Source organism: Cebidichthys violaceus, unplaced genomic scaffold, assembly GCF_023349555.1.
Source record: "Cebidichthys violaceus isolate CVI_PGR_0920_01 unplaced genomic scaffold, fCebVio1.0.p SCAF_3, whole genome shotgun sequence".
Taxonomy (NCBI): domain Eukaryota; kingdom Metazoa; phylum Chordata; class Actinopteri; order Perciformes; family Stichaeidae; genus Cebidichthys; species Cebidichthys violaceus.
In genome coordinates this window covers 9,072,979-9,099,944 of record NW_027176483.1, presented here as the reverse complement: position 1 = coordinate 9,099,944, position 26,966 = coordinate 9,072,979, and the positions used below count along the sequence as shown (strand labels likewise).

At 40.2% G+C, this 26,966-nt stretch overlaps 4 protein-coding genes and 12 non-coding genes across 16 annotated transcripts in view; 1 reads left to right on the top strand and 15 right to left on the bottom strand.

The window, feature by feature from the left end:
* megf11 (multiple EGF-like-domains 11) overlaps nucleotides 1-1,222 on the bottom strand; it is a 69,730-nt gene extending 68,508 nt beyond the window's left edge. Inside the window, exon 1 of the mRNA XM_068723631.1 lies at nucleotides 1,042-1,222. The gene's annotated coding sequence lies outside the window, so the exon portion shown is untranslated. The remainder of the gene's footprint in view (nucleotides 1-1,041) is intronic.
* A 7,644-nt stretch (nucleotides 1,223-8,866) lies between these two features.
* On the top strand, nucleotides 8,867-18,095 carry map2k1 (mitogen-activated protein kinase kinase 1). The gene is made up of 11 exons (XM_068723738.1): nucleotides 8,867-9,158; nucleotides 14,592-14,802; nucleotides 15,174-15,320; nucleotides 15,533-15,610; nucleotides 15,781-15,832; nucleotides 16,100-16,224; nucleotides 16,589-16,796; nucleotides 16,987-17,048; nucleotides 17,161-17,219; nucleotides 17,330-17,375; nucleotides 17,460-18,095. Exons 1-11 carry the CDS (start codon nucleotides 9,076-9,078, stop codon nucleotides 17,571-17,573), a joined length of 1,185 nt encoding a protein of 394 aa, XP_068579839.1. The 5' UTR covers nucleotides 8,867-9,075; the 3' UTR covers nucleotides 17,574-18,095.
* A 308-nt stretch (nucleotides 18,096-18,403) lies between these two features.
* LOC137881988 (small nucleolar RNA SNORD18) lies at nucleotides 18,404-18,471 on the bottom strand. The gene has a single exon (XR_011103902.1). It is a non-coding gene; the product is annotated as a small nucleolar RNA SNORD18 (small nucleolar RNA).
* A 214-nt stretch (nucleotides 18,472-18,685) lies between these two features.
* On the bottom strand, nucleotides 18,686-18,755 carry LOC137881982 (small nucleolar RNA SNORD18). The gene has a single exon (XR_011103896.1). It is a non-coding gene; the product is annotated as a small nucleolar RNA SNORD18 (small nucleolar RNA).
* A 74-nt stretch (nucleotides 18,756-18,829) lies between these two features.
* LOC137881694 (uncharacterized) lies at nucleotides 18,830-22,086 on the bottom strand. Its single transcript, XM_068723740.1, has 10 exons — nucleotides 21,929-22,086; nucleotides 21,644-21,727; nucleotides 21,323-21,428; nucleotides 21,103-21,230; nucleotides 20,429-20,512; nucleotides 20,143-20,249; nucleotides 19,764-19,902; nucleotides 19,315-19,398; nucleotides 19,028-19,117; nucleotides 18,830-18,935 (listed from the first exon to the last, which is right to left on the bottom strand). Exons 1-10 carry the CDS (start codon nucleotides 22,081-22,083, stop codon nucleotides 18,917-18,919), a joined length of 996 nt encoding a protein of 331 aa, XP_068579841.1. The 5' UTR covers nucleotides 22,084-22,086; the 3' UTR covers nucleotides 18,830-18,916.
* On the bottom strand, nucleotides 19,196-19,263 carry LOC137881984 (small nucleolar RNA SNORD18). The gene has a single exon (XR_011103898.1). It is a non-coding gene; the product is annotated as a small nucleolar RNA SNORD18 (small nucleolar RNA).
* On the bottom strand, nucleotides 19,536-19,635 carry LOC137881992 (small nucleolar RNA SNORD16). The gene has a single exon (XR_011103906.1). It is a non-coding gene; the product is annotated as a small nucleolar RNA SNORD16 (small nucleolar RNA).
* On the bottom strand, nucleotides 19,966-20,064 carry LOC137881990 (small nucleolar RNA SNORD16). Its single transcript, XR_011103904.1, has one exon. It is a non-coding gene; the product is annotated as a small nucleolar RNA SNORD16 (small nucleolar RNA).
* Nucleotides 20,981-21,050, bottom strand: LOC137881983 (small nucleolar RNA SNORD18). The gene has a single exon (XR_011103897.1). It is a non-coding gene; the product is annotated as a small nucleolar RNA SNORD18 (small nucleolar RNA).
* Nucleotides 21,525-21,592, bottom strand: LOC137881986 (small nucleolar RNA SNORD18). Its single transcript, XR_011103900.1, has one exon. It is a non-coding gene; the product is annotated as a small nucleolar RNA SNORD18 (small nucleolar RNA).
* On the bottom strand, nucleotides 21,807-21,876 carry LOC137881980 (small nucleolar RNA SNORD18). The gene has a single exon (XR_011103895.1). It is a non-coding gene; the product is annotated as a small nucleolar RNA SNORD18 (small nucleolar RNA).
* Nucleotides 22,087-22,972: 886 nt separating the features above from the next.
* On the bottom strand, nucleotides 22,973-26,607 carry rpl4 (ribosomal protein L4). Its single transcript, XM_068723739.1, has 10 exons — nucleotides 26,502-26,607; nucleotides 25,569-25,740; nucleotides 25,313-25,419; nucleotides 24,935-25,073; nucleotides 24,514-24,638; nucleotides 24,206-24,335; nucleotides 23,825-23,981; nucleotides 23,540-23,623; nucleotides 23,220-23,340; nucleotides 22,973-23,128 (listed from the first exon to the last, which is right to left on the bottom strand). The coding sequence occupies exons 1-10, from the start codon at nucleotides 26,502-26,504 to the stop codon at nucleotides 23,027-23,029; spliced, it is 1,140 nt and encodes a 379-aa protein (XP_068579840.1). The 5' UTR covers nucleotides 26,505-26,607; the 3' UTR covers nucleotides 22,973-23,026.
* On the bottom strand, nucleotides 23,421-23,488 carry LOC137881985 (small nucleolar RNA SNORD18). Its single transcript, XR_011103899.1, has one exon. It is a non-coding gene; the product is annotated as a small nucleolar RNA SNORD18 (small nucleolar RNA).
* Nucleotides 23,703-23,772, bottom strand: LOC137881979 (small nucleolar RNA SNORD18). Its single transcript, XR_011103894.1, has one exon. It is a non-coding gene; the product is annotated as a small nucleolar RNA SNORD18 (small nucleolar RNA).
* On the bottom strand, nucleotides 24,707-24,806 carry LOC137881991 (small nucleolar RNA SNORD16). Its single transcript, XR_011103905.1, has one exon. It is a non-coding gene; the product is annotated as a small nucleolar RNA SNORD16 (small nucleolar RNA).
* On the bottom strand, nucleotides 25,137-25,235 carry LOC137881989 (small nucleolar RNA SNORD16). The gene has a single exon (XR_011103903.1). It is a non-coding gene; the product is annotated as a small nucleolar RNA SNORD16 (small nucleolar RNA).
* Nucleotides 26,608-26,966: the final 359 nt, after the last annotated feature.

Here is a 26,966-nt window from a genome sequence, read left to right as displayed (position 1 = left end):
GTGTGTGTGTGTGTGTGTGTGTGTGTGTGTGTACCTAATGTAATGCCAAGTGAAAAATAATCTTACAAATGCCACCTTGGGTGCAGGAAATCAACAGCAGTAATTATTTCATTATTAAACCATGGTGCAGATCTGCTCATTGACTAATAAGACTAATGCAAGTTTGATCAGCCGCTTTAGCTTGCACTCTGTTGTCATCTAGTGGCTAAAAAATGACATAACATACTGCATGTGGTCTTCATTCTGGACCGAATGAAAATGTTCATCACAGAAGCTGGATTCCCCTCTCATCCTCGACATTGAAGTACACAGAATTGTGTAAAATGCTGCATGAGAAATGCATCTTTGATTAAGAAAGACAAACTGACGTTGGCGTTACACAAGCGTCACTTAAATCAATCATAATATCAAATCTAATAATTGAATGTGAACCAAGAAATGCAATATTGTGATAAGCTACAGTCAACTACTTATTAGAAACAGTAAAAACCATTATCATAAATAATTTGAACTTTTAATGAAGCAGTTCAAACTGATTGCTTATGCGTCCTATAACACACTTCCACATCATTAGCATTCACTGCATCACAACAACAGGCTTTTAAACCTCTGTTTCTTCAAACTAATAGTTTTCCTGGCAGAACATGCAGCCTCCGAGCCGTGCAGAGAAAAAAAAAAACAATACATGTCTGCAGAATTCTAAAAGTCTCCGGGATGATACAGCCCTTTTCTTTGGCACAGCACGCACATTTCCATGGGATAGACTCGCCAATAGCCTAATTAAATAGAAAGCACAATTTGTCACATCAACCAGCCAACAGCAGCGCTTTGTATATGCCAAAGGACTGCGCCTCAAGTTACTTCCGTTCATAATACACAAACAAAAAATATAACAAAAGCCGTATCTCTTTTGACACACAACTGCAAAGCTGTTTATCACCCAGGCTGGTGACATACCTGCTGCAGCATCATTTGCCCCCTCTGCAGATTAAATCAAAGCCCTTTTTCGTTCAGTTTTCGGGGAAACGCGTTTGAACTCACCCTTCGGAGGACTTGAGATTTGAAGTTATCGCCCTCGAGAAAACAGGGTTCAACGGGATCACGGTGCAACATGGTCTTCCATGTTTAATTAGCGAGAAAGTCAAAAGGTGCAGAGGTAGGTTAAAGCAGGTAGTTTGTGGAGTTCAGCGGTTCAGTCCTCGGCGCCGAGCATGAAGTCATGTGTTGTGAGGGGAGCCGCCGCTGCTTCCTCCCTCTTCTCGCTCGTCTACTTCACTGGGTGAAGCGCGGCCCACTTTAAACTCTGGTGACGTCATGGACGCCGATGCTGATGATGCATGCACCCCCCCCCCCTCCGTCATCCCGGCCCCATACACACAACACACATCTCTCCTCAGATATAATCCCACAATATTCCCATAACAATTTGTGAGATATTACACAACTTGGAAAATGTACCTTGAACAGTAAGCAACCTGTAGGACATATTCCATTAAAGGTTGTCTGTCAGTTTGCCACATGGCTGCAACATTATATGAGGTGAAAGTGGGTGAATTGCCCAGAACAGCGTAATTATTGTAATTATATCCTATATTTTTCTGCAACAGTGAGCACTTCAGTTCTCCTCTGAACCAGTACAAAATAAACTCCAGTTTAGAGATGAAGTTGACTGATGGTTTGCAGAAAGTCTTTGCAAGGTTAACCTCACACCTCACAATCCTGTTTCCCAGAATTGACACGATCCCCCTTTTGATTTTCCACATGGAAGGTTTGGAAATCTAGCTCTGAATCTAGTTCCTCACTGTGACATTTGATGGAGGTATATGTTTCTTAGTGGGAGGTCAGAGGCTGGTGTGTGTAGTGAAGAGAACGACTAAGGTAAATGTTCCATTTTGTGTTACCTGAAAAACATTTCAAACACCATTTTACAGGATAAGTCCTTATATATCTCCTGTTGCCAAAGAAACCAATGATCCTACTAACAAGTAGGCCTGATGTAGATTAATTCCTCTCTGCCATAGACCAAAAACTAACTAAAACACATCAATGAACCACCCTGTTGCACACTGTGACTTGCTCTTCATTATAATGATCATGAGCACTTTAGTATGTTTTGAGTCAATCTCAAATATACTGTTCTGCTGCAGAGCACCAAATGTGTATTAATGTGCAGCTGAACCCATCACATGCACCTTTTACTCTTGTTTTATTGGCTGAAAACTAACATATCCACCTGTTTTAGCAAAGTAAGCCTTTTTATAGAAAATTAAACTATGTAAGTGAACCTTTTGAAGATATACATACATATGCAGCAGGAAAAACAAAGGACAAATGTGCCGCACACAAGGTAGGAAGTCAGAAAGAACTGAGAGATGGACTGAGATATTTTGGGTTTTGGACTTTTCATGTAATTTATTAATAACAGGAAACATATAGTACAACACAGGTGTAAGAGTTTTGTGCAGCGCCTCTGCTGTGTTTGAAACTCTTCTGCCTATAGGCACTCTAGGTTCCCTTTTAATTGGGTGCATGCATTTTAATGTATTGACTGTTCTTTTATTCTGTCTTTTATTGATTAGGCCAATTTCTTTCTTGAATTAGCCCAATGACAAAAGGAATGTTAGTAACTATGCTGCTGTTTTATCACTAGACTTGTGTGAGTGTGTGTGTGTGTGTGTGTGTGTGTGTGTGTGTGTGTGTGTGTGTGTGTGTGTGTGTGTGTGTGTGTGTGTGTGTGTGTGTGTGTTGCCTGAGTATAATCTAGTGACTTTTATTGCATGTTTTCTTGGTTTGTCGTTTGTTTGTTTTTCCACCATGTATTGTGGGTAAAGCAGAACATTTCATGATGGTATTGTCCACAGCTTAGTTCATAAATGTTCAACATCTAAGAAAAGCACACATCCAGAATAGCTCTCGACACTGAACTGATCTGAAGTCTTCTGCAACACCAATTAACAACTCTGCAGCAACTCAAATCTTCTTATTGGCCTCAGCCCAACTCTGCTGAGCCACAAATCTGTATTTAAATGCAATTTTAAAAATGTTTTCTCAACCTATTACTTTCCAAGATGTACCACTTTTTCACATGTTGCTCAGTGATTATTTGTAGTGTCAAAACACCCCAAAATCCCTGAAATAATAATTTCCCACATTATACTCTAAATTCTCTAATCTGCATGTCATTGCAATTAAATCAACATTAGAACATGACTGCACAAAGACAGTGGAGGAGGAAGTAACGGTTATTCAGTTTACTGTGATTTATGACAAGTAGTAAATCCTCACTGGAACATCTGTTGATCCACTACTGAGATAATCCACAAATTGTTTCAGCTTTCATTTTGAATATTGTTTAAATTCTAACAATACATCATAATCGTATAAGCTCTCCGTGTGTTTTCAATGTTGAATCTTAATTTGTAAAGTAGCCTAACTAGCAACTATTCCTGCAAAATCTACACTGAAGTTAACAAAAGAGGCATGAAATGGAAGTACTCAAGTAGAGTGCAAGTACAGCTCAGATGTGTACTTAAGTGCAGTAGTTGGGTATATGTACTTAATAACTTTACAGCACTACATATGAGTAGCTCTCAGGTGGATGCTGTCTGTGTTTTTTGCTTTGGGTAAATTCAACATAGTCCATCCTGCTGAACCAAACCTGCACTATTCCCGGCGGTGTTCCCCACGTGTGTCTCTGTGCTCATGTCTCAATCATTTACAAGTACTTGTTCTGCCTCAAAACAGCTGAACGTTTGACTTTTGTTTTTCGGACTTTATCAGAAATGTGTTTGCAGCCACATTCGGCAGTCCTCTGTGTGCCGTCTTTGGCACGGCTCCAGATGAACTACATATGCCCTAAAGTAAAAGAAGACACAGTTGCCTTTGCTTCTGTATTAGCTCGCTGAGTTATCTTACCCAAACAGAAGGGCCCGGTTCCACCTTCCCGTTGCCACTGGCTAAGGGACATTATGCTCTGTATGAATGAAACATGAAAATCCATTACACCGCCCAAGAATCTGCAAACAAATTATTATTTATTTTATTTTGGTTAAATTGTCTCTTTAAATTATTTGTATTTTCCTTTCTTGATTTCTCCCTAATTTTCATGATTTTGTTCTTTGACAACTATCTTTAAGAAGTCTGCTTTAGTCTGCACTAGACTCCATTCTAAACAGGAGGAGGCCACTCAGTGATGTGAATTTCACTCTGTAAAAATGATTAAATTGACCAACACTTGAAGAGGAAGTCTATGTGTTGCATATGATTACTTTGAGATAAAGAAAAGGATATCAAACAAATGAGATTCAACCACTGAATACAAAGGAAATACTATGCTTGTTAATCTAAAACAGTTACTCCAAGCAGTGAAATGCAACAGAGTATCCACTTGTCTACAATAGCTGTCCCATCCTGTGGCTAAATTTGTGTCTTGCACAGATTTGCATGTTTGGGACCCCAACCGTTGGCCTCTCTCTTCAGCCGGCACAACTGGCTGCTGTTATCGTCTGCTTCAGAAGCTGCCTTCGTGGCCTGCTGTAATCCCCGACCACAAATCCCTGACTCCCCAAACAAAGTGGTGGTGGATGAGGCAACAAATCCGCAGCATCAAACAAGACATGGCGTATTCTGTTTTCACTGCACTGCTGCTTGTCCTCGATCAGTGCATCTGAGGTTTTTCCTTTTATGTCTCATCTGCTGTCTCCTCATGACGCGGCAACATCTGGGGAGTAACAAGTGGTGGACTGAAACTCTGAGTGATGGTTGTTGTAATTCTCAGTGATTTCTGACCATTTTGACTTTCCTCTTCTGGCAGTTAAAGGATCAGTCCATCCAAATCATTTCAAACAGACACTAATTGAAAGAATGGCTTAAAAATATTTGTTTATATTTTCATGTGCACAATAGGAAATGTTGAAGACATAGAATCCACAAACATTCAATTTACAGCTGATCAGCTAAGTAATCATTATGTATACAACCATGGATTCAGATAAGGATATTGCACCAGCTACACACAGTGTGTGTGTGTGTGTGTGTGTGTGTGTGTGTGTCACTTACACACACACACACACACACACACACACACACACACACACACACACACATACACACACACACAGGTAAGCACAGACCGCTCAAACTATTGTTTGAGAGTTACATATGCATCATAATATTGCAATACAGCAACCAAGTGCTACAACGGTGTAATTATTTTAAATTATGTCATTAAAAAATGTAAAAGCGGGAAACCAAAAAACACCATATTATAAGACTGTGGGGTATTTGTTTATTTCAAGTTTGACAGCAAAAATGAAAGCCTCCTCTTGAGATTGAGGCACAATCTGATTGGTAGGTTTGAGAAGTGTGATTGCTCATCAACTGAGTTCAAAGCAGAGAGAAAATAATATTTGATTTCTGCTGCCACTATACACTCAAATGGAGATGATTGTAATTTCTTTTGTGGTGTTCACAGCTTTGAAAACTGACATTTTGGAGCTACATCTGTGGATAATCCACAGACCTCACAGTCAACAATTTTCATTAAACTATGTTGACAGCAAGGTGGATCATCCCCAGAGACACTGACTCTGGAAAGAACTGTTGCTGCGGAGAGCCCAGACATGTTAAGATTTAAGGAACAAATACAAGAAAAATACCCTGCTTTGAATAATAATTTGAGTCTGATAGGTTTTTGTCCACATAAAAGACTCAAAATGTTAAAAATCTTAAAATGTAATTTGCTCCTCCACCCTCATTGAAAAATCCAGAATCTCTATTATTCATATCAAAAGACTATTGAACCCAAGATGTCAGTGTGTGCACTGGAGGTTTAAAGTTTCCATATCACACTCATAAAAGCTGCTGGACCAGGACTTCACAAAACCGTGCTTGTACGTACGCGTCAGATTAAAGGTGAGCACGGAGACACTTTCCCCCTTCAGCACATGAATGTGTAAACGAACTCCAACTGAAGAAATATAAGCAATACTAATTTCTGATTGGTGGAGAACTATAAGTGTAATTTTCCAAAGTTATCTCAACACAAATTAAATTGCATTCATCTCATGTGTTTTAGGATGGAGGATAAATCTCAGTGACGGATTTATCTCAAAACCTCATGAGTAAATGAAAGAGATCGATAGAAGTAAACAAATAATATAAAATATTGTAGTTTCTTGATTTGATCTATTTTCCCGTGCTCCCGACAAGAGATGTTATTAAGTGATGACTCTAACTTGAACTCAAACATGTCTCGGAGAACATTAGGATGCAAAAAGGATGCCAGCAGTTAAATGGAAGCCTCCATAAACTTTTGCTTTATTAATGGTGCAGTGCATATGTATTGATAATGGAGTTATTTGTGGCAAAAATCAATGGGCTCAAAGGTGCAGGGAGCCTACAAGGGAGCATTTGAGACAGCATAAACATTACTTCCAAAACCACTTTAAAAGTCTGGCATCACATTGTGTATGTAAAGATTAATTTTACATTTACCCAACTTGGAGCTGGTTGGAGGGGAGGGAAGGGTGTTGTTTACATAGTATAATACAGATTCCAAGTTGAATAAACTGTATTGCTGATTCACTCTTTTGTACTTTTATGTCATCATCTCTGTATTATACTATATACATATATATTATATATTGTTTTTGATGATATTATTTTAAACTCTAATATGATGTAGCCTGCTTCTACAAATGTGTAAAATAAAGGAATGAATAACTGCAACACCTCCCACCGAGCATGGAAGACCCCTTGCTCACAGATCAAATATGGTAGAAACAACATTCTTTTTGAGAGTATAGATCAGTGGTTCCCAACCATGTCAGCTTTTATACAAAGCAATATCTACAGTTCTTGCAGCTCCTAGACCCCCAAGAAGCAAAACCACTGGTGTAGATGTCTTATGGTCCATTGGGGGGACCGGGATTGTAGTCAGGTCTGATATGCTCGAGTGCCCACAACCCAATTTGTCAAAAGCAACTTAGAATTCACACGGTTCCTGTTCATGGGCCCGAGACAGGACACGACCAATCTTTCCTCTCTGTCAGTCTTGGTTTATGGAGAAAAAGATGATTTTGGCAGTAAGATGCTTTTGGTAAACCAGGCACGGCTCAGTGGCCTTGTGTCTGTCAGGACAATGTGTAGAGACTTCAGAGCAGATTGTAAAAATGGCAGCCAGTTTCAAGTTGGGCTTGATGACTAATCTGCAGGGTATGGTTAGGCTGACAGCTGACACATCATTCACTAAAAGGAAGGACGTTGATGGGCTCCTGTCCAACATGTGAAACCATTCTAGGTGGTTCTGATTCATCGTTTACACAGAGGTCGAACAGCCTGACTGATACAGTATGTGTCCTAAATTAAAGAGAGAATATAGATCAGAAAGTCCAATAAATTCATACATTCTGTTCAAATCGTTTTAATGTTCAGAGATTAATCTTAATAGAACGGCTTTGTTATATGGAAAAGCCATTGGAGAGCTGTTATTTTTGAAAGTGTATAAATGGTCAGCAGGGCATTGATGGAAAAAGAGAAGGAAGTTTGGACTGTTGAGCATAAGGCTGAGTTCCTGTAAAAATCAAACCGTGTGCATAATATAAAAAAATAATCATCAACAGCTTCTTTTAATCCTCTCAACAGCCACAGAGCGTGTCAACAATAATAAAAGATACCAAATATGTAAAGGGAAGTATTAAAGAAGGGAGGGTATTGCTGTGGGTGAAATCAGACACTGAATCCTTTGTGATTTGGGACTGAAATACAGAGCCTGCACAGAAAATCCTCACACGATTTATTGTTTCATTTGAAGTTGTTTTGCTTAAAATGGAGACTTAAAAGGTTTCTGTTTATTGTTCACAGATCATAAATGTATTCCATCATAATTAGATACAAATTACATTAAGTCAATCACATGAAATGGCCTTCAAATGTGTTCACATGAGTCTCCTTCATTAAAAGTATTTACACTATTTGCATACAAATTACACACAACTCGTGAAAGTAAACTCAGGTTTGATGCCCTTCACATTTAATTATAGGACATTCTTTATGGCGTTTGATGTTATTCTGGATTTTGGATAATTAAACATTTAAGGGAATATAATGGTGGGATGAGAGATCCTGAATAAAATATTAGATTTTTTGAGAAATATAGAGTTTTCAGCTTTATTCATATTGCTTTGATTTTCCTCATTGTTATTCAGTGTTAAAACATCCAAATGTGCATCTCATTTCTTTTGATCCACATGAAAACATTCAGTTTTGGGCTAACGTTATTGACTCTGTCAAGACAACAAGATTAATCTCATAGCTGTTATTAGAATGAGGAAAGCAAAGTTAACACACCTTTGAGCATTCATTATACTCCACTACAACACAATATTTTATTCTTTACTCCACTACATTCATGTTTCACGTTTAGTTAACATTTACTTTGCAGGTTCAGATAAATAATATTTAACCCAATGCCAAATATTATCCACAAATAAATTATGATGTAGGCTATTATTATGGATAAAGATAAGACATTATTGATGCTTTGATACATTTTGCAACTTACCCAGCAGTATATATAGTAAAAAAAAAGAGACATAAAATACATTTTTTTTTTGTTTATATCAATGAATTAACAATTATAATTGTTATTATTATTCTGTAACGGCCCATTCTGCATAGTGAGTAATTTTTATTTTTGTACTTTAAGTATATTTTGATGCTAATACTTGTTGTATTTCTACACTGTGGTATTGTTACTCTCGTCACCACCGCTGCTGGTAATACCACCCATCGCCAGCAGAGGGGGCGCTGTCCCAAGCACAGCCATGCTGTCCGGAAGACGAATGTAAATATTTTTGTGACGCTGCATCTCCCGTATCCTTCACAGCCACCCATTAACAAGAACATCAACCCCTCCAGCTCATGGCTGCACAGCTGTGCGTATTATTCTGTCAGTCTCTGTCGAGTAACCTGACTGAGTCCTGTTGACACCAGAGCTCTTCTTCTCCGGGGTTTCCATTCATTCTGCTGGAGCTCGTGTCTCTCTGCAGCAGCTTGTTTCTTGTAGTCTCCAACATGCAGAAGAGAAGGAAGCCGGAGCCGATCCAACTCAACCCGATCCCCGATGGAAACACTATCAACGGTACCGGAGCCACAGAGTGAGTGTCAATATGCATCTACTGCTGATGTTCAGACTGGTGAATGGGGAATATTGATAAGAGCGCTCTGATCGATCGTTTATGTCGTATTTACAATCAATAAATATGCTATAAAGGTCGTGACAACTGCAGTAACATCGAGATAACTGAATAACTCCTTTACAGTGTGTGTACGCTTTTGTCTTCTGTCTAATATGAGACACAAGTGTGTGTGTGTGTGTGTGTGTGTGTGTGTGTGTGTGTGTGTGTGTGTGTGTGTGTGTATGTGTATGTGTGTGCGTTTGTGTGTGTGCGCGCGCCCACGCACTGGTTTACACTTTCATTGTAATCATTCATATATTGAGATGTTTTTCATAAATCTAATGATTCATTATAAGTTCCCAAATAGTGTAATCTTTAAATATATCGTATGTGTGACTAGAAGTGGAGTAGAAACTAATGATCATTTTCATCAATACATTTTTTTTTAATTAATCATTTAGAATGTGATATGAATGACATTAAAAAACAACAACCTCTAGTTTAAGTTGGCATCTTCAAACAGCACTGTCAGTCAGACTAGATGTCCAAAACACAAAGCATTGTTGCTTGACAAATGACTCACATGATTAATCAATTATCATAATAGTTGCAGATTCAATTTCTGTCGATCATTGCCAACAAATAATCAATTATCAAGTTTGTGATTGATTTAGTTTTTTGTTTGTTTATTAACTAATCGTTCCATGTACTGGCTTACACTAAATATTGCAACTTTGTCATGAACGAATGATTGTTTTACTTGCTTACATGAATATACATTCAGACAACATCATAGTCACAGAAGACATTTTTGGCATGTCATAGCATGAAAAGCACATCTGTAATTATTAACTTTATGACTGCATTCCATCTAGGTGAGCTAGATCCTGCCTGCTGCTGACATGACACTTGATGGAACTGAACCATCATTATCGAAATTAGTATCACCTGTGTGTCTGCCTTGAAAAAGGGTCTGAAGTGTGTGCAGCTCTCAGGTCACCTCCTCATGATGTCATGGTGTCCACTTTGTGTGGACAGTGATTAGTCAGAGATTGACCTTTGCAGGGAGGCAGGGTGTAGAATAGTATTTCTGTGTGTTGAAGAAGTTTCACGTCGGTCTGTTCCCACCACCGTTAGACATCAACACAGTAATGGAGATATTAAATTGTTGCGACTCCATGCTCTAGTTCTCAGTTCACAGAGAAAAGCGGTCCAGCAACAAGCTGCAAGATGAGAATTACATAACATGTCATCCCCTTGTGATGGCTGCTTTTCTGATGTGATGTAGAGGTGGAATGTATCTCATTGTTTCATCATGAGATCATACATCTGAACGCCATTTATGTCTTCTGCAATGAATTACTTAAAAAGTAATAGACTAAAATATAATTTGTCACTTTCGTAAGCTCAGCATTTTAGTTCAAATTCATAGAGCTGCAGAATTACTTTCAATAAATCTGCCAAGGTTTTTCTAGATTTATCGAGTATTTGTTTGGCCTATGTAACATCAGAAAACAGGGAATAATTCGTAAAGCTTGGTGACATCTTCAAGTAGCTTTTTTCTTTTTTGACCGAACCAAAACACAAAGATGTGCGGGTTATTATTTTTCAAGACAAAAAAAATCGGCAAATTCTCCAATTTAAGAAGCGAGAACCCTCACAGGAGGAGTTGTGCCTTGGCTTTGTTTTTATATGACTTAATGTTTGGCTGGAGCTGAGCTGTAACAGGCGAGGAGCAGCATGTCGGGATGAAGCAACAATCAGGGACTCTGAATCCAATATTTATTTAAGTCTCTGCTGTTGAGGGAACTGACAATGTCTGTGTGTAATACTGCTGTATTGTGCACAGTGACTGTCAGACTGACACACCGCTGACAGAAAACCATGCTGCACCACTTTTCCATGGAAAGACATTTTTATCTGCGTCCACACGCTCAGCTGTCTGAGGCTCTGAGAGAAAACAAATCCCATTTCAGGCCAGTGATGGTAGATGACGGGTCTGGAGGCACACAGTTGTCCCTCACACTCTGGGCACATTTTGTTCCTTAACATTGCATAAAACCAAACTCCTCTGCACCCGCAAGAAAAAGGAATGAGGGTTCGATTTGTGATAGTTATGCAGTTACATTTTAAGATTCATTTTATTTAGATAATGATGAAACTGTGTGTCAGATGCCACAGGAACCAAATACGTTTTTCAACCAATAGGTATCTGAACTCTATGTATTATGGAGAAGTTGTATGCATAGCCACTAACAAAGTCTAAAAGTCTAAAACAGGACGAATATAATATTTCCTAATTTTCCTAATTTCAGGGGCTTCAAGGAACCAAAAGGTGGAAGGGTTGTTATTTGTGGAGAGCTGGACCAGTGAAGGGGAGGACTGAATTTAAAGAACCAGGCTTCTTTGCTCCACATGTGGTCTAATAAGATGGGTGTGTATGTTTTGGGCTTGGAGATTGGAGGAAGACGCCTATGTGGGTTCTTACAATGTCAAACTATCGGGTAACTTTGTCTGGGAGCTAAACTTTTAATGGCAACAAAATCAACAAATTAGGCTCCCTAATGGCTGCAGCTGTCCAATGGTGTTTGCAGTTTGTCAGGACAGGTGTTTTATATTTTGATTGATTGCACCTCTTCTCAGCTTACACCTTTTATCATTCTTATTGGTACACTGAGTTTAATGACCTCATTTAAATCTCAGCATATACTTCATCCAAAAGGCCCTTTTCACAGCAGACATTTTGATTTGTCAGGTGGTGTTACTTTTAACATTATCGATGCTCTGTTCTGTTTAATTGGTAAATTGTATAGCGCTTTTCTATTCATCCTCACACATTTGCACATTCAAAGTGCTTTAACTCTACATGTCCTCATTCACCCATTTACACCCATTCATACACTAATGGCAGGGGCTACCATGCAAGGTGCCACCTGCACATCAGGACTATCTACTCACATTCATAGACCGCAGGAACAGCCTGCGGGAACAATTTGGGGTTAAGTGTCTTGTCCAAGGACACATCGACATGGACTACGGGAGCCGGGGATCAAACCGCACCTGTGATTGTTCTACTGTTACATGTGTTCTGTAAAAAAACGTGCTGTAAAAGGATGTTAGATAGCAATGATCCCAGATGACATCCAGTCTCATAATACAATACCAATATTATAGCTCCAACTAAAGAAAACCCAGACGTTATTGTGAATAGAATGAGGGGACAAAATGATAAGAACAGATACATAAATTAGCACATTATTTGGAATTTGGACCAGCACACAGGAGGGTCTGATGCTCATATAGCAGCACAGGTGTTGCATATTGGGTGCAGAAGAGTGCAATCGATGAGCCTCTTATTGAAACCAGACTATTCCACTCTGGTGAAAAGGAATTACAGCGTGCAAAATGCTCTCTCAGCGTGAAATGGCTGGCAGCCATGGGAGTAGTGTACTGAGTGGCCCACATAATGCCAGCCAAGCATGTAATATTATCAGAGGAGATCTGAGAACAAATAAAAAACAACCTGTTCTGGATAGACCTCTTCAGGCAATTTGCCATTTGCTAAAATCCTTGATAAGATCCTAATATCACTTGAATTAAAACTTACAGAATAGGCCTGCATCTTTATAGCTTTATTATTCAGAAACATGTTGTGGTTCATTCTTTTGTATATGCTTGTGTTTAGAGAAGTGAATGTGCAAAAAGAAAATGAATGATTAACCCATAGCACATAGTTGACCATAGTTTGAGATTCTTCATTGGTTGGATACCACTTACATTATCCTGTTTTACCACAAAGTAATCGCTACTTATTTACTATAGACCATTTCACAATTATAAACATAAACGTTCCAAATATGTGCCAGGTTATTTCCTGTTGCAGTAATATTATGTGAATAACACAAACTGTCAGGAAGTAAAAATGGACCAAAGCTGTTGAGTAGCAATACAATTCTGGAGATATGCACGCTTGATTTTTCTTGCACATCTAAATCTTTTGAAAATGCAGTGATGCCTTCCTTGTGATACATCAAACTATACTATTTATGTGCATTTTTCCTAATTTCAACTTATGGAATCAGTGTTGGAAAAGCTACAACTGCAGCCTCTTAAATTGATCTGGTTTGATTTATTTCAGTTTAATAACTAATAATGTCATAGAAGCCACACACCGCTAACAGCTGTGGAAACAGTGATGCCATCTTCTTTCCAGCGCTGTGTGGCAAACTGTGGAAATATTGTGTGTTTTGCATTTATATTCCACTAGGTGTCCTTGGGCATTGTGTGGATGGAGCACAAAAGGCCAGCATCGTGCTCACTTTGTCCAGCGGGGGGGGGGGGGGGGGGGGGGGGCAGTGTATAGCTGCTGTAGTCCTTCACACTTATGTATTGTGTGGATTGTGTTTCAGGCTGCTCCTCAGTATCTCCAGCCTCCTCCACCTCCAGCTTTTGTCGACAAAGCGCCCACGCTACCCACAATCACCTCAAAATCAGCACTTCGTCTCCATGGATATGCAGGCCTTCTGTCAAAAATAAAAGCACTTAAAGCCTCTCTTTGCTGTGTAGTGGAGCAGCAGAGAGAAGAGCCTACTTCCCTGCCATAGCTGCTCTCCACTGAGTCATGATTAATATTCAAAGATGAAAAAAAAGCATAATTACCACTGAGCAAGAAGAAACCCATCTTATTATCTTCAGATAAGCATGCAAATATGAAAGACGAGCACTTAAATTACAGATTTTGTTAAAAGCTAAAGATGGAACTCCTTACAGCTTGCAGGCATATGAAATATCATTGCATGCTTTTGTTTTATTCTTTAGCTTTCCATTATGAAACCCAAAAATACTCATTTGTGCCTCGTTTCCATTACTCTACTCTTGATGGTTTTGTCCCTGTATACATCTAACCAGTTGAATTAACACGGTGACTCATTGGTCTTTACATCACCTTGTATTCAAGGTAAGGAAAGAGGCTTTGACTGGCTTTGAGTTGCAGTACTGCAGTGTTTGGAGACAGTGGAGTGGGAGGGGAAGAAGAGGTCAAACAGCAGCATTTCAGAAGCGCTTTGCTCCACAATTGATTTCTCAAGGAAATGCATCTCCATGACAACAGCGGCAGGAGAGCGCCGTCAGCGCTCGGAGGATCTCTGAGCTTCCTCACACGGATCTGGGAAGAAACACTCAAACACACCCTGTGACCCTTTCTGTCTTCCTGCTGGTTAATTGTAATTGTTCCCCCAAGTAACGTGCGCTAGTACGAAGCTCTATCTTTTCTCCAATGTATCAATAATATGAGTACTTCCGGGAAAGAACATCCGCAAAACTTCTGTCTGAATGGGCTCAAGGCCCTTTCTGTTTCCAGAATACATTCATAATATATGAATTACTCATCTTTCTCTCCATCTTCTGTCTAAGAACAAATTTGGAGGCACTGCAGAAGAAACTAGAAGAGCTTGAGTTGGATGAGCAGCAGCGGAAACGCCTGGAGGCCTTTCTGACACAGAAGCAGAAGGTGGGAGAGCTGAAGGACGATGACTTTGAGAAGATCTGTGAGCTGGGTGCCGGCAACGGAGGAGTCGTCTTCAAGGTCTCCCACCGACCCTCTGGTCTGATTATGGCGAGGAAGGTAAGCTGTGGCCCTGAAGGTTTGTCGTAGGAAGTAAAAGCTTTCAGAAAGCCACTCTGCCTCAACTTTATCGAATAGAGATGTGTACATTGGAACTGCATACATGATATATAATATATTTGTAATTTTCCAGTATTTTGCGTACATAAAATGTGGATTAATGGAACGAGTCTGTCACTACGTCAAAGAGCCACTGTATAATATCACACAAGATTGAATTACCAACCAAAACATGCAGCCATATTAAAGATTTTTTTATTTAGATTTTAAAATATGTAGTGTATGATGTTCTGTAAAGATTGAATCTTCTAGTATTTATGTTCCATGTGATATGAGAACATAAATACAACCTGATGTCTGCTGTGTTCCAGCTGATCCACCTGGAGATCAAACCAGCCATTCGGAACCAGATCATTAGGGAGCTGCAGGTGCTGCACGAGTGTAATTCTCCCTACATTGTGGGCTTCTACGGAGCTTTCTACAGCGACGGAGAAATCAGCATCTGCATGGAGCATATGGTACTCATCTTTTAATAAGTTCTGGCTCCCAGTGTGTTTATACAGCATTCACTTTGAGTGCTGCTTTACAGACGGTGCTGACAGTGTTTTTCCTTCCATGTACATCCTCATAAGTATTGAAAGAAACTAATTTTTGTTTAAATGATGATGTTAAATTTCAATGAGTGCTTTCAGTAGATGCTCTCCATATTTTCCTTCCCTGCTGGCTGTAGGACGGTGGCTCCCTGGACCAGTCGCTGAAGAAGGCGGGCAAGATCCCAGAGCAGATCCTTGGCAAAGTCAGCATCGCTGTGGGTAGCTCCAACACCTCGACTGCCAGTTTCATGCTCTGGTCGTCCCACTACAGCTATATTTGTTTTGTTTTTGGATATAAAACTTGAGTCATCACTGAGCTAATACACTGTGTCTTTTAAATATTCTAAAATGATACTATGCTGATAAGCAATATTTGTCTTTCCAGGTCATTAAAGGGCTCTCCTACCTGAGGGAGAAACACAAGATCATGCACAGAGGTCATTAACTATTTGATTTACTAAAAGATGTTATCATTATAAGGTTTTTCCCTTTACAAGAACTTTACATTTACTATTGAAGACTGTGTGCTTCAGAGTATTGAATTCCCTATTTGAGATCTTTGTTGCTCTGTGTTGTACATATGATGGATGAAATTGAACAGACACAGTGCACAACATGCACCAGGCCTGCAGCCTGTTCTTTTGTGCTTACTGCTCTGTGTTAAATATTTGCCCTCCTATATATACTGCATGTACCTCTTTCAGACGTCAAGCCTTCTAACATCCTCGTGAATTCCCGCGGTGAGATCAAGCTGTGCGACTTTGGAGTGAGCGGACAGCTCATAGACTCCATGGCCAACTCCTTCGTGGGCACCCGCTCTTACATGTCGGTGAGTTCAAATGGACGCACTTTCCTGCTGCTGTCATTTACACATCAGCCTTTACAATTCCTGTTACATTTGAAGTGTCAGATTTCATGTGGTTGGCAACTAGAGTCCCCAATGTTGATGCCTCACAAATCAACTAGGACTAGCTTTATACACAGGCTTCATGTCAAGTGGGCCAAATATCTTTTCAGCATGGACTGTGTTTAAAGTTAGCCCTGCACACTGCACTGGAACATGCAACAATAAAAAGTATCACATACCACTGTTGGCAATGAATTTCATGTTTTAGTTGTCTTTTGCTATGCTTTCTAATTATACAATCCACTCATGATTGTAGTAGTGATATAATTGCATGTGTGTTGTGCAGCCAGAGCGTTTACAGGGAACCCATTACTCGGTTCAGTCGGACATCTGGAGCATGGGTCTGTCCCTGGTTGAAATGGCAATTGGGCGCTTCCCTATCCCACCGCCTGATGCTAAGGAACTGGAACAGATTTTTGGCTTTGCAGTAGAAGGGGAGGCAGCCTGCAACGAGTCCTCCCCAAAGCCACAGCCCCCCGGGCGACCAGGCAGCTGTAAGTCTGACATGACACTGGTTTGTCCTGTGATTCTGCAGAGTGGCTTTTTTGAAATATTTCAACGGGTCTGTTGAAATAGTTCACGAAGAAATCAATGACAGCATGGTCATGAAGTGACATCTATTAGTGACCTTGAGTGATGAGTGCAGAGGATGCAGTGAATTATTAATAATTTTTTTCCCTCCAGCTTATGGACCTGACAGACCACCAATGGCTATATTTGAGCTGCTTGATTACATAGTCAACGAGGTGAGTGTGCCCGTTATGTGACCACATCCCAACACGAACGTACCCGTCTACTGATGTACATTGCGATACCTTTGCCACCAGTTTAGTTCTGACTGGATATTTACATTTTCAGCCTCCACCAAAGCTGCCTGGGATATTTAGCTCTGAATTTCAAGACTTTGTGAACAAATGGTATGTAGAAGAAATAAATTCACAAATACCATTGGAATATCCACGTCTGCCTGTCAGACTTGCTGCCACCTAGTGGTTTTAAAATGCACTACACTGTGTCTCCATTGCAGTTTGATTAAGAATCCTGCAGAGAGAGCGGACCTGAAACAGTTGATGGTGAGTGTTCAAACTTAGCAACATGCTCATTCCCCGAATGTTTTTTTTAACCTTTGTAGCCACCTTACACCTTTTTTTCTTCAGGTGCATTCTTTCATCAAACTGTCTGAAGCAGAGCAGGTCGACTTTGCTGGCTGGTTGTGCAGCACCATTGGACTCAATCAGCCTGTGACACCCACCCACGGTACAGCAATGTGAGGCCTGTTCACTACAAATGTACATCCCAAGGTCCTCTGATGAATGGGTTGCTATGGGTAAACTATATCGGTTTATACTGATCACTAAATGGGTTTAAAAGTTGTGCAATCAATGGTTGTATTTTTAGTGTACAAACCTACATGCCAAGTGAAATTATGTAAGTATTGAACTAGTCTTCGGGCTACATTGCAGGCCTGCCTGAAAAGCCATGTTTTTCTAATGATCAAATAATTTAATCATGACAAATGCTGCTCAACCTGTGTGCTTGATATTCCTCTTTGCCTTGTGTCCTTCAACGCCAACAGATTTAAGTCTTTGTTAGCTTATGTGAAATAAATGGTCTTGTGAATTAAAATGTGCAATGACAGGTCTGACTCGTAAGTTTGAAACGAATGATTTATTAAATCACTGAACTCTTGTCTGCAAGTATAGAGATTTATGCCGTGGTTTTAGCAGGTGCTTCCTTTTTAGGTGCTTCCTTCTTCGGTGCTCCCTTTTTCCCAGGCTTCTTCTTGGGTTTCAGCATCTTGGCCTTGATCTATAAACAGAACAAGCAAGATTTCAAAGTCACTATCAACAATTTAAGGCAACAAGTTTTGCTTCCAGCATCAACTTTTTTTGGTTCTTACCGCAGGGTCATGCTTGAGGATGGCATGACGTCTTGCTGTCTTGGCGTAAGGGTTCAGTTTGAGCATTATCCTCAAGTTCTTCAGAGGATTCTTCTTCAGAACTCTGCGGTTGATCTTCTTGCTGTAATGACAGAAAAAAAAAAAAACATCTTAAAATTGTGAACTTCTTCTCAACTACAAATTTGTCATAAACTTTATGCGTTGCTCAGGACTTCCATATAATCAGGATTCAGAAACACGGACCTGAAGTTGGAATATCATCATAGTCGACAAGCTGTGTAAAAACAAATGTTCCAGAACTTAAAGTGAGCAGTGCTTACATTGGTGTACGAAGAGCCTTCTGGATCTCCTGACTCTTCAGAATCCTGCTCAGGTCTGTGTTGGTCATCTTGTGCATGGGAAGGCTGAAATAAATAAGGTATTATGAATTTAATTCATGTTGGAAAATATCAAACTAGTCAATTGACAAGTCTGATGACGCTCAAACTCAGAACTTCTTTAAATATCACAGTTTCAAAAACACGGACCATGAAGTGGAAGCTCATCACTGATGTGATCTACAGGTTTGACTTGTGTAACAGTGAGATCGCTTCTTAAACACTCACTTGTAACCAGTCTTCAGGGAAGCAGGTTTACGCCAGGTGCCGTACAGCTCATCCAGCTTACGGAAAGCACTCTCAGTCCAGATGCAGATCCCAGGCTGCTTCTTGATTTTCAGCATCTTGGCCTTGATCTATAGAGAGAACAAGCAAGATTTTAGAGTCATTATCAACAGTTTAAAGCAACAAGTTTTGCTTCAAGCACATCTTTATTTTGGGTTCTTACCGCAGGGTCATGCTTGAGGATGGCATGACATCAGGGTTCAGTTTGAGCATTATCCTCAAGTTCTTCAGAACTCTGCGGTTGATCTTCTTGCTGTAATGACAGAAAAAAACAAACATCTTAAAATTGTGAACTTCTGCTCAACTACAAATTCGTCATAAACTTTATGCGTTGCTCAGGACTTCCATATAATCAGGATTCAGAAACACGGACCTGAAGTTGGAATATCATCATAGTCAACAAGCTGTGTAAAAACAAATGTTCCAGAACTTAAAATGAGCAGCGCTTACATTGGTGTACGAAGAGCCTTCTGGATCTCCTGACTCTTCAGAATCCTGCTCAGGTCTGTGTTGGTCATCTTGTGCATGGGAAGGCTGAAATAAATAAGGTATTATGAATTTAATTCATGTTGGAAAATATGAAACTAGTCAATTGACAAGTCTGATGATGCTGACGAGATGATCGCGTCAACCATCTTCTCATCTTGTCAGACTACTGTGTTGCCCGAGCTTGCTCAGAATTATAGACACATCAATACCTTGTGACAGCTTAAAGACAGCAGGCAACCGTCACTGTTCACAGGATCAGACGCAAATTACACCATCATGGCAAGACAAATGTTAAACTACTTTAAAAAATAGTAACCGTGTTGAAAAGCAACTATGAGTATTTCATTATAGAAATGTATAAATTTTAAAAACTATGCTTCTCATTCTTGACAAATGTTTTTAGGGCTTACCTTTGGCCATTACAAGAGCAGGAATAGCAGAGGCAGCCACAGCGGAGCAGATGGCATAGCGCTTCTGGGTTGTATTGATTCTGCGGTGCCAGCGACGCCAGGTTTTGGTCGGGGCGAACATGCGACCTCCGCGACACATCTAGACCAAAGTCAAGGAGGTTCGACTACTACTGAATGAAAACATAACTACTGATCTAATACCTGCTCAGACTCAATGTTCGTCAGCCATCTGTGCCAGCATATGACAGCAGGCATACCGTCACTGGTCACAGAGTCAGTCGCAAATTACACCATCACTGCAAGTCTGGTGCCTGTCATAGTTTTCACAATATTAAAAAAAAAAAAAAATGTAAAGCTTAAATTTTGTTCACAAGGATACATTTCCAAAAGCACCCTGGCCAGAGCGGTGAGTACCACCTCCTCTCACACGGGGGATACGGGCGACAGCTCTTCCAGTACCCCAAGACTCTGCACTGGTCTGGTGGCCTGTAAGAAAAGAAGCATATACCTACATTACAAACAAAACACATCAGATTTGTGAACGCATGAGCTCAGTCGCAATCTTAAAAAAAATATATATTTTGTAACTATGATGGCCAGTCGTGGTGAGTGTGACGAGCTGTGTAAAAACAAATGTTCCCGAACTTAAAGTGAGCAGTGCTTACGTTGGTGTACGAAGAGCCTTCTGGATCTCCTGACTCTTCAGAATCCTGCTCAGGTCTGTGTTGGTCATCTTGTGCATGGGAAGGCTGAAATAAATAAGGTATTATGAATTTAATTTATGTTGGAAAATATCAAACTACATTACATTACAGTCATTTAGCAGACGCTTTTATCCAAAGTGACTTACAATAAGTGCATTCAACATTGGTAATCAAAAGAACTACTAGTCACCAGAAGTCATAAGTACATTTCCTTTTCCAAACAAGCATCTAAGAGCATGAAGCAGAGCATAACTCAGAGCCAAAGTACAGGGCAGAAACAAGAAAAACAGTTAGTGCTATAAGTAATACGAATACAATAAGTGCAACAAGCTAGTATGAAAACAATAAGCGCTAAGTGGAAGGCTCAGGGTAGTACTTCCTGAAGAGGTGGGTTTTCAGCCTGCGCCGAAAGATGGGCAGCGACTCCGCTGTCCTGACGTCAGTGGGAAGTTCATTCCACCACTGTGGGGCTAGTCTAGTCAAACTAGTCAATTGACAAGTCTGATGACGCTCAAACTCAGAACTTCTTTAAATATCACAGTCTCAAAAACACGGACCATGAAGTAGAAGCTCATCACTGATGTGATCTACAGGTTTGACTTGTGTAACAGTGAGATCGCTTCTTAAACACTCACTTGTAACCAGTCTTCAGGGAAGCAGGTTTACGCCAGGTGCCGTACAGCTCATCCAGCTTACGGAAAGCACTCTCAGTCCAGATGCAGATCCCAGGCTGCTTCTTGATTTTCAGCATCTTGGCCTTGATCTATAGAGAGAACAAGCAAGATTTTAGAGTCATTATCAACAGTTTAAAGCAACAAGTTTTGCTTCGGGCATCAATTTTTTTTGGGTTCTTACCGCAGGGTCATGCTTGAGGATGGCATGACGTCTTGCTGTCTTGGCGTAAGGGTTCAGTTTGAGCATTATCCTCAAGTTCTTCAGAACTCTGCGGTTGATCTTCTTGCTGTAATGACAAAATAACCCAATCTTAGAATTGCGAACTTCTGCTTAACTACTAATTTGTCATAAACTTTATGCGTTTTGTCATAAACTTTATGCGTTGCTCAGGACTTCCATATAATCAGGATTCAGAAACACGGACCTGAAGTTGGAATATCATCATAGTCGACAAGCTGTGTAAAAACAAATGTTCCAGAACTTAAAGTGAGCAGTGCTTACGTTGGTGTACGAAGAGCCTTCTGGATCTCCTGACTCTTCAGAATCCTGCTCAGGTCTGTGTTGGTCATCTTGTGCATGGGAAGGCTGAAATAAATAAGGTATTATGAATTTAATTCATGTTGGAAAATATCAAACTAGTCAATTGACAAGTCTGATGACGCTCAAACTCAGAACTTCTTTAAATATCACAGTTTCAAAAACACGGACCATGAAGTGGAAGCTCATCATTGATGTGATCTACAGGTTTGACTTGTGTAACAGTGAGATCGCTTCTTAAACACTCACTTGTAACCAGTCTTCAGGGAAGCAGGTTTACGCCAGGTGCCGTACAGCTCATCCAGCTTACGGAAAGCACTCTCAGTCCAGATGCAGAAGCGTCTGACGTGACCACCGGGGGCGAGCCTCAGGAGGTTCAGTTTGTTCAGCATCGATGCTTTCATGACAGGACAGCAATTAAACACTTACAGGTTAAATTCTCTAGTTACGTTAAAAGTAATTTAAAGTCCATTTATTTAGAACTGATTTCCACAACTGCGAGAAGATTCAAAAGCTAAAGGGTAACAGATTTACTGCCCATCAATGTCATTTAAGTTTGTAATACCTACTGCATATAAAATATACATTGTTGGCCTTATGGACAATTAAGATAATGTACAATATTCATTTACCAAACAGTGATGACTTCTACATTTAAACAAATTACACACCTGAGATATTGCAGAAGAATCCGGCGTCACTGAAGACTTGGTTGTAGATGGTCCTCTGCTTACCATCTGCCTGAGACTCTTACCTTTACCAGCTCAAAGGGATCTTTTCACCACGCACTTTTATCTTTGGGTTCATGACGTCATCGAATTGAGGAAGAGCAGGACGACTTTGCTGGCTGGTTGTGCAGCACCATTGGACTCAATCAGCCTGTGACACCCACCCAAGGTACAGCAATGTGAGGCCTGTTCACTACAAATGTACATCCCAAGGTCCTCTGATGAATGGGTTGCTATGGGTAAACTATATCGGTTTATACTGATCACTAAATGGGTTTAAAAGTTGTGCAATCAATGGTTGTATTTTTAGTGTACAAACCTACATGCCAAGTGAAATTATGTAAGTATTGAACTAGTCTTCGGGCTACATTGCAGGCCTGCCTGAAAAGCCATGTTTTTCTAATGATCAAATAATTTAATCATGACAAATGCTGCTCAACCTGTGTGCTTGATATTCCTCTTTGCCTTGTGTCCTTCAACGCCAACAGATTTAAGTCTTTGTTAGCTTATGTGAAATAAATGGTCTTGTGAATTAAAATGTGCAATGACAGGTCTGACTCGTAAGTTTGAAACGAATGATTTATTAAATCACTGAACTCTTGTCTGCAAGTATAGAGATTTATGCCGTGGTTTTAGCAGGTGCTTCCTTTTTAGGTGCTTCCTTCTTCGGTGCTCCCTTTTTCCCAGGCTTCTTCTTGGGTTTCAGCATCTTGGCCTTGATCTATAAACAGAACAAGCAAGATTTCAAAGTCACTATCAACAATTTAAGGCAACAAGTTTTGCTTCCAGCATCAACTTTTTTTGGTTCTTACCGCAGGGTCATGCTTGAGGATGGCATGACGTCTTGCTGTCTTGGCGTAAGGGTTCAGTTTGAGCATTATCCTCAAGTTCTTCAGAGGATTCTTCTTCAGAACTCTGCGGTTGATCTTCTTGCTGTAATGACAGAAAAAAAAACAAACATCTTAAAATTGTGAACTTCTGCTCAACTACAAATTTGTCATAAACTTTATGCTTTGCTCAGGACTTCCATATAATCAGGATTCAGAAACACGGACCTGAAGTTGGAATATCATCATAGTCGACAAGCTGTGTAAAAACAAATGTTCCAGAACTTAAAGTGAGCAGTGCTTACATTGGTGTACGAAGAGCCTTCTGGATCTCCTGACTCTTCAGAATCCTGCTCAGGTCTGTGTTGGTCATCTTGTGCATGGGAAGGCTGAAATAAATAAGGTATTATGAATTTAATTCATGTTGGAAAATATCAAACTAGTCAATTGACAAGTCTGATGACGCTCAAACTCAGAACTTCTTTAAATATCACAGTTTCAAAAACACGGACCATGAAGTGGAAGCTCATCATTGATGTGATCTACAGGTTTGACTTGTGTAACAGTGAGATCGCTTCTTAAACACTCACTTGTAACCAGTCTTCAGGGAAGCAGGTTTACGCCAGGTGCCGTACAGCTCATCCAGCTTACGGAAAGCACTCTCAGTCCAGATGCAGAAGCGTCCGACGTGACCACCGGGGGCGAGCCTCAGGAGGTTCAGTTTGTTTACGTTCTGCAGAGTGATGCCTTTATAATACAGCACAATAATTAAACACTCACAGGTTGAATTATCTTGCTGCATATTTTTCAATAGTTTACTTCAGAACTTTGATAACCACTGATGGCAAAACATTCAGGACTAAAGTGGTAGCACAGTGTTTCTAGCTATGCCATTCAGGTTTACAATAAGTACTGCATATGAACTATACATTGTTAGGTATTCAATATTAAGAGCTCTTATATTCATTTACCTGGGATATTTCTGAAGGCTTTGGTGACCCCGGCGTCTTGGTTGTAGATGATGCATGGTCCTCTGCGTTGGATCCGTCTGCGATTCCTCATCTTACCCTTACCAGCACGCATGCGCTGAGAGGCGTAGACCTGAGAATAGAACGTTTATATCATTACAATACATTTAATAACGTCACATTATTAAAAAGAAAAAACAAGTAATGCCCAATATACTAAACTTCAGCAATTAAAAAAGTAATTTCAAGTCATGTGTTCCCTAATGGAGAGCCAAGTCAAGCCAACAGAGAAAATGAAAAGTGTAGATTACCTTCTTGATGTCATTCCAGGCTTTCAGCTTCTTCAGCAGCAGCACTGCATCCTTAGTTTTCTTGTAGCTCTCAACTTTGTCTTCAACCACCAGCGGGACCTCTGGGATTTCCTCAATGCGGTGTCCTAACAGACGAGATGACCGCGTCAACCATCTTCTCCTCATCTTGTCAGACTACTGTGTTGCCCGAGCTTGCTCAGAATTATAGACACATCAATACCTTGTGACAGCTTAAAGACGGCAGGCAACCGTCACTGTTCACAGGATCAGACGCAAATTACACCATCATGGCAAGACAAATGTTAAACTACTTTAAAAAATAGTAACCGTGTTGAAAAGCAACTATGAGTATTTCATTATAGAAATGTATACGTTTTAAAAACTATGCTTCTCATTCTTGACAAATGTTTTTAGGGCTTACCTTTGGCCATCACAAGAGCAGGAATAGCAGAGGCAGCCACAGCGGAGCAGATGGCATAGCGCTTCTGGGTTGTATTGATTCTGCGGTGCCAGCGACGCCAGGTTTTGGTCGGGGCGAACATGCGACCTCCGCGACACATCTAGACCAAAGTCAAGGAGGTTCGACTACTACTGAATGAAAACATAACTACTGATCTAATACCTGCTCAGACTCAATGTTCGTCAGCCATCTGTGCCAGCATATGACAGCAGGCATACCGTCACTGGTCACAGAGTCAGTCGCAAATTACACCATCACTGCAAGTCTGGTGCCTGTCATAGTTTTCACAATATTAAAAAAAAAAAAAATGTAAAGCTTAAATTTTGTTCACAAGGATACATTTCCAAAAGCACCCTGGCCAGAGCGGTGAGTACCACCTCCTCTCACACGGGGGATACGGGCGACAGCTCTTCCAGTACCCCAAGACTCTGCACTGGTCTGGTGGCCTGTAAGAAAAGAAGCATATACCTACATTACAAACAAAACACATCAGATTTGTGAACGCATGAGCTCAGTCACCATATTAAAATCTTGTATTAACTATGATGGCCAGTTATGGCCAACGGGCCAGTTCAATGAGAACATATACACTCACCTGCCAGTTCACTGACTGCATAAGGCTGGCGACTGTTCTTGCGCATGTTGGTGTGCACAAAATTCACAACATCAGGGCGAATTGGAGCCTTGAACACTGCCGGCATGACGACATTCTTGCCAGCAGATTCTCCTTTCTCGGAGTAAACCGAGATCAGGGGTCGGGCACAGGCCTAGGAAATAAAAGCAGCATTTGAAATACAGGTTAGTATATAATGTTAGATTTGCGAAATTAATGAATACAATAATATTGAAGACGCAGTGACTTTAGTCGGGAGAATATCAATCATTTAAAACAATGTGTGCTTAGACCAAGCCAGCAGATCTCCTGGTGTGTCTAGGCCGACAAACTGTTAACCAACTTAAAAAAAAACAGTTTGATACAACTAGGTGCAGCTTGTACGTCAAATTAGGTGCAGCTAGTATTTGACTGACTGTATCAATGGGGACTGCTCATTAACATTACGTATTCACAGTCAAGAGAAATCTGCTGCTCCTAGCTTAGCTCGTTTATGCTAACGTGGCAGACTTTAACAAGCCCGTCTAAAACGTTGCGTTGTCTAATCACAGGTGGCGTTAGCGCTGTTAAAGAGCATAACTACACTTGAAAACCACTAGTGATATCCACAATAAGAAAATACAGCATAAGATGCCCTGTAAATATGCCACATGTGCGAAGCTAAATGTTCCTGATCTACCGCTGAGGAGACAGCCACACGTGTAACTGGGTTGAATTACTGAGCTAACGCTACATGTCCAAAATGGCTCCTCGTGTTAGCTTCGTTAGCCGGGAGCATTCCAGCTCAGCTCTAATAAATCTAAATTCAAGCTTCGCAAAGACAACGAACACATGTTTATTTAATAAGTACACATAATGAGAGACACCATACGTATTATATAGCGTGTTAATAACAATCTGAGTGTATTTTCTCACCATTTTCGGTAATTATTTTTCGGCTCGCCGGGAACCACACTGCTCACGGTATGGCGGCCACAGTGAAAAAGGAAGTTGGTACGTTACCCCGAATGCCTTAAGCCTCCGCCTCGACAAATATCACTTCCGCCGACTGATGTTTTTCCACTATCGCTTTGCTTACCACGAAAAAGGGTATCTAACAAACATGTATATTGAATTGAATCAAACAATTGTGTACGCATTTTTAATCAAACGCTCTCAACAAAACCGTGTTAAAGTGAGTTGCTTCAAATAGGACTATTTCTTTACGCCATGTTGGCGCAGTACGAACATATCGGCGGAACTATTTTCTAAGAAACATTTTCTTTTATAAAATATAATTTTATTTAAAACAAAACATTTTACAATTCATGTATATTGAGATTGTATAACACATGGCTGACTTAATTCATTATTTTCTGATATATATAAAAAAGTATGCCC

Bases quoted from the DNA above. Each gene is read 5' to 3' on its own strand.
- map2k1 (XM_068723738.1), top strand. From the start codon at position 9,076: ATGCAGAAGAGAAGGAAGCCGGAGCCGATCCAACTCAACCCGATCCCC. The intron at 15,321-15,532 runs GTACTCATCTTT...TGCTGGCTGTAG, and splicing joins GCATCTGCATGGAGCATATG to GACGGTGGCTCCCTGGACCA. The intron at 17,376-17,459 runs GTGAGTGTTCAA...TTTTTTCTTCAG, and splicing joins CGGACCTGAAACAGTTGATG to GTGCATTCTTTCATCAAACT.
- LOC137881694 (XM_068723740.1), bottom strand. From the start codon at position 22,083: ATGAAAGCATCGATGCTGAACAAACTGAACCTCCTGAGGCTCGCCCCC. The intron at 19,399-19,763 runs GTAAGCCCTAAA...TATTTATTTCAG, and splicing joins TGCTCTTGTAATGGCCAAAG to CCTTCCCATGCACAAGATGA. The intron at 19,118-19,314 runs GTAAGCGCTGCT...CTGTCATTACAG, and splicing joins AAGGCTCTTCGTACACCAAT to CAAGAAGATCAACCGCAGAG.
- rpl4 (XM_068723739.1), bottom strand. The intron at 23,982-24,205 runs GTAAATGAATAT...TGTATTATAAAG, and splicing joins AGCCTTCAGAAATATCCCAG to GCATCACTCTGCAGAACGTA. The intron at 23,624-23,824 runs GTGAGTGTTTAA...TATTTATTTCAG, and splicing joins TCCCTGAAGACTGGTTACAA to CCTTCCCATGCACAAGATGA.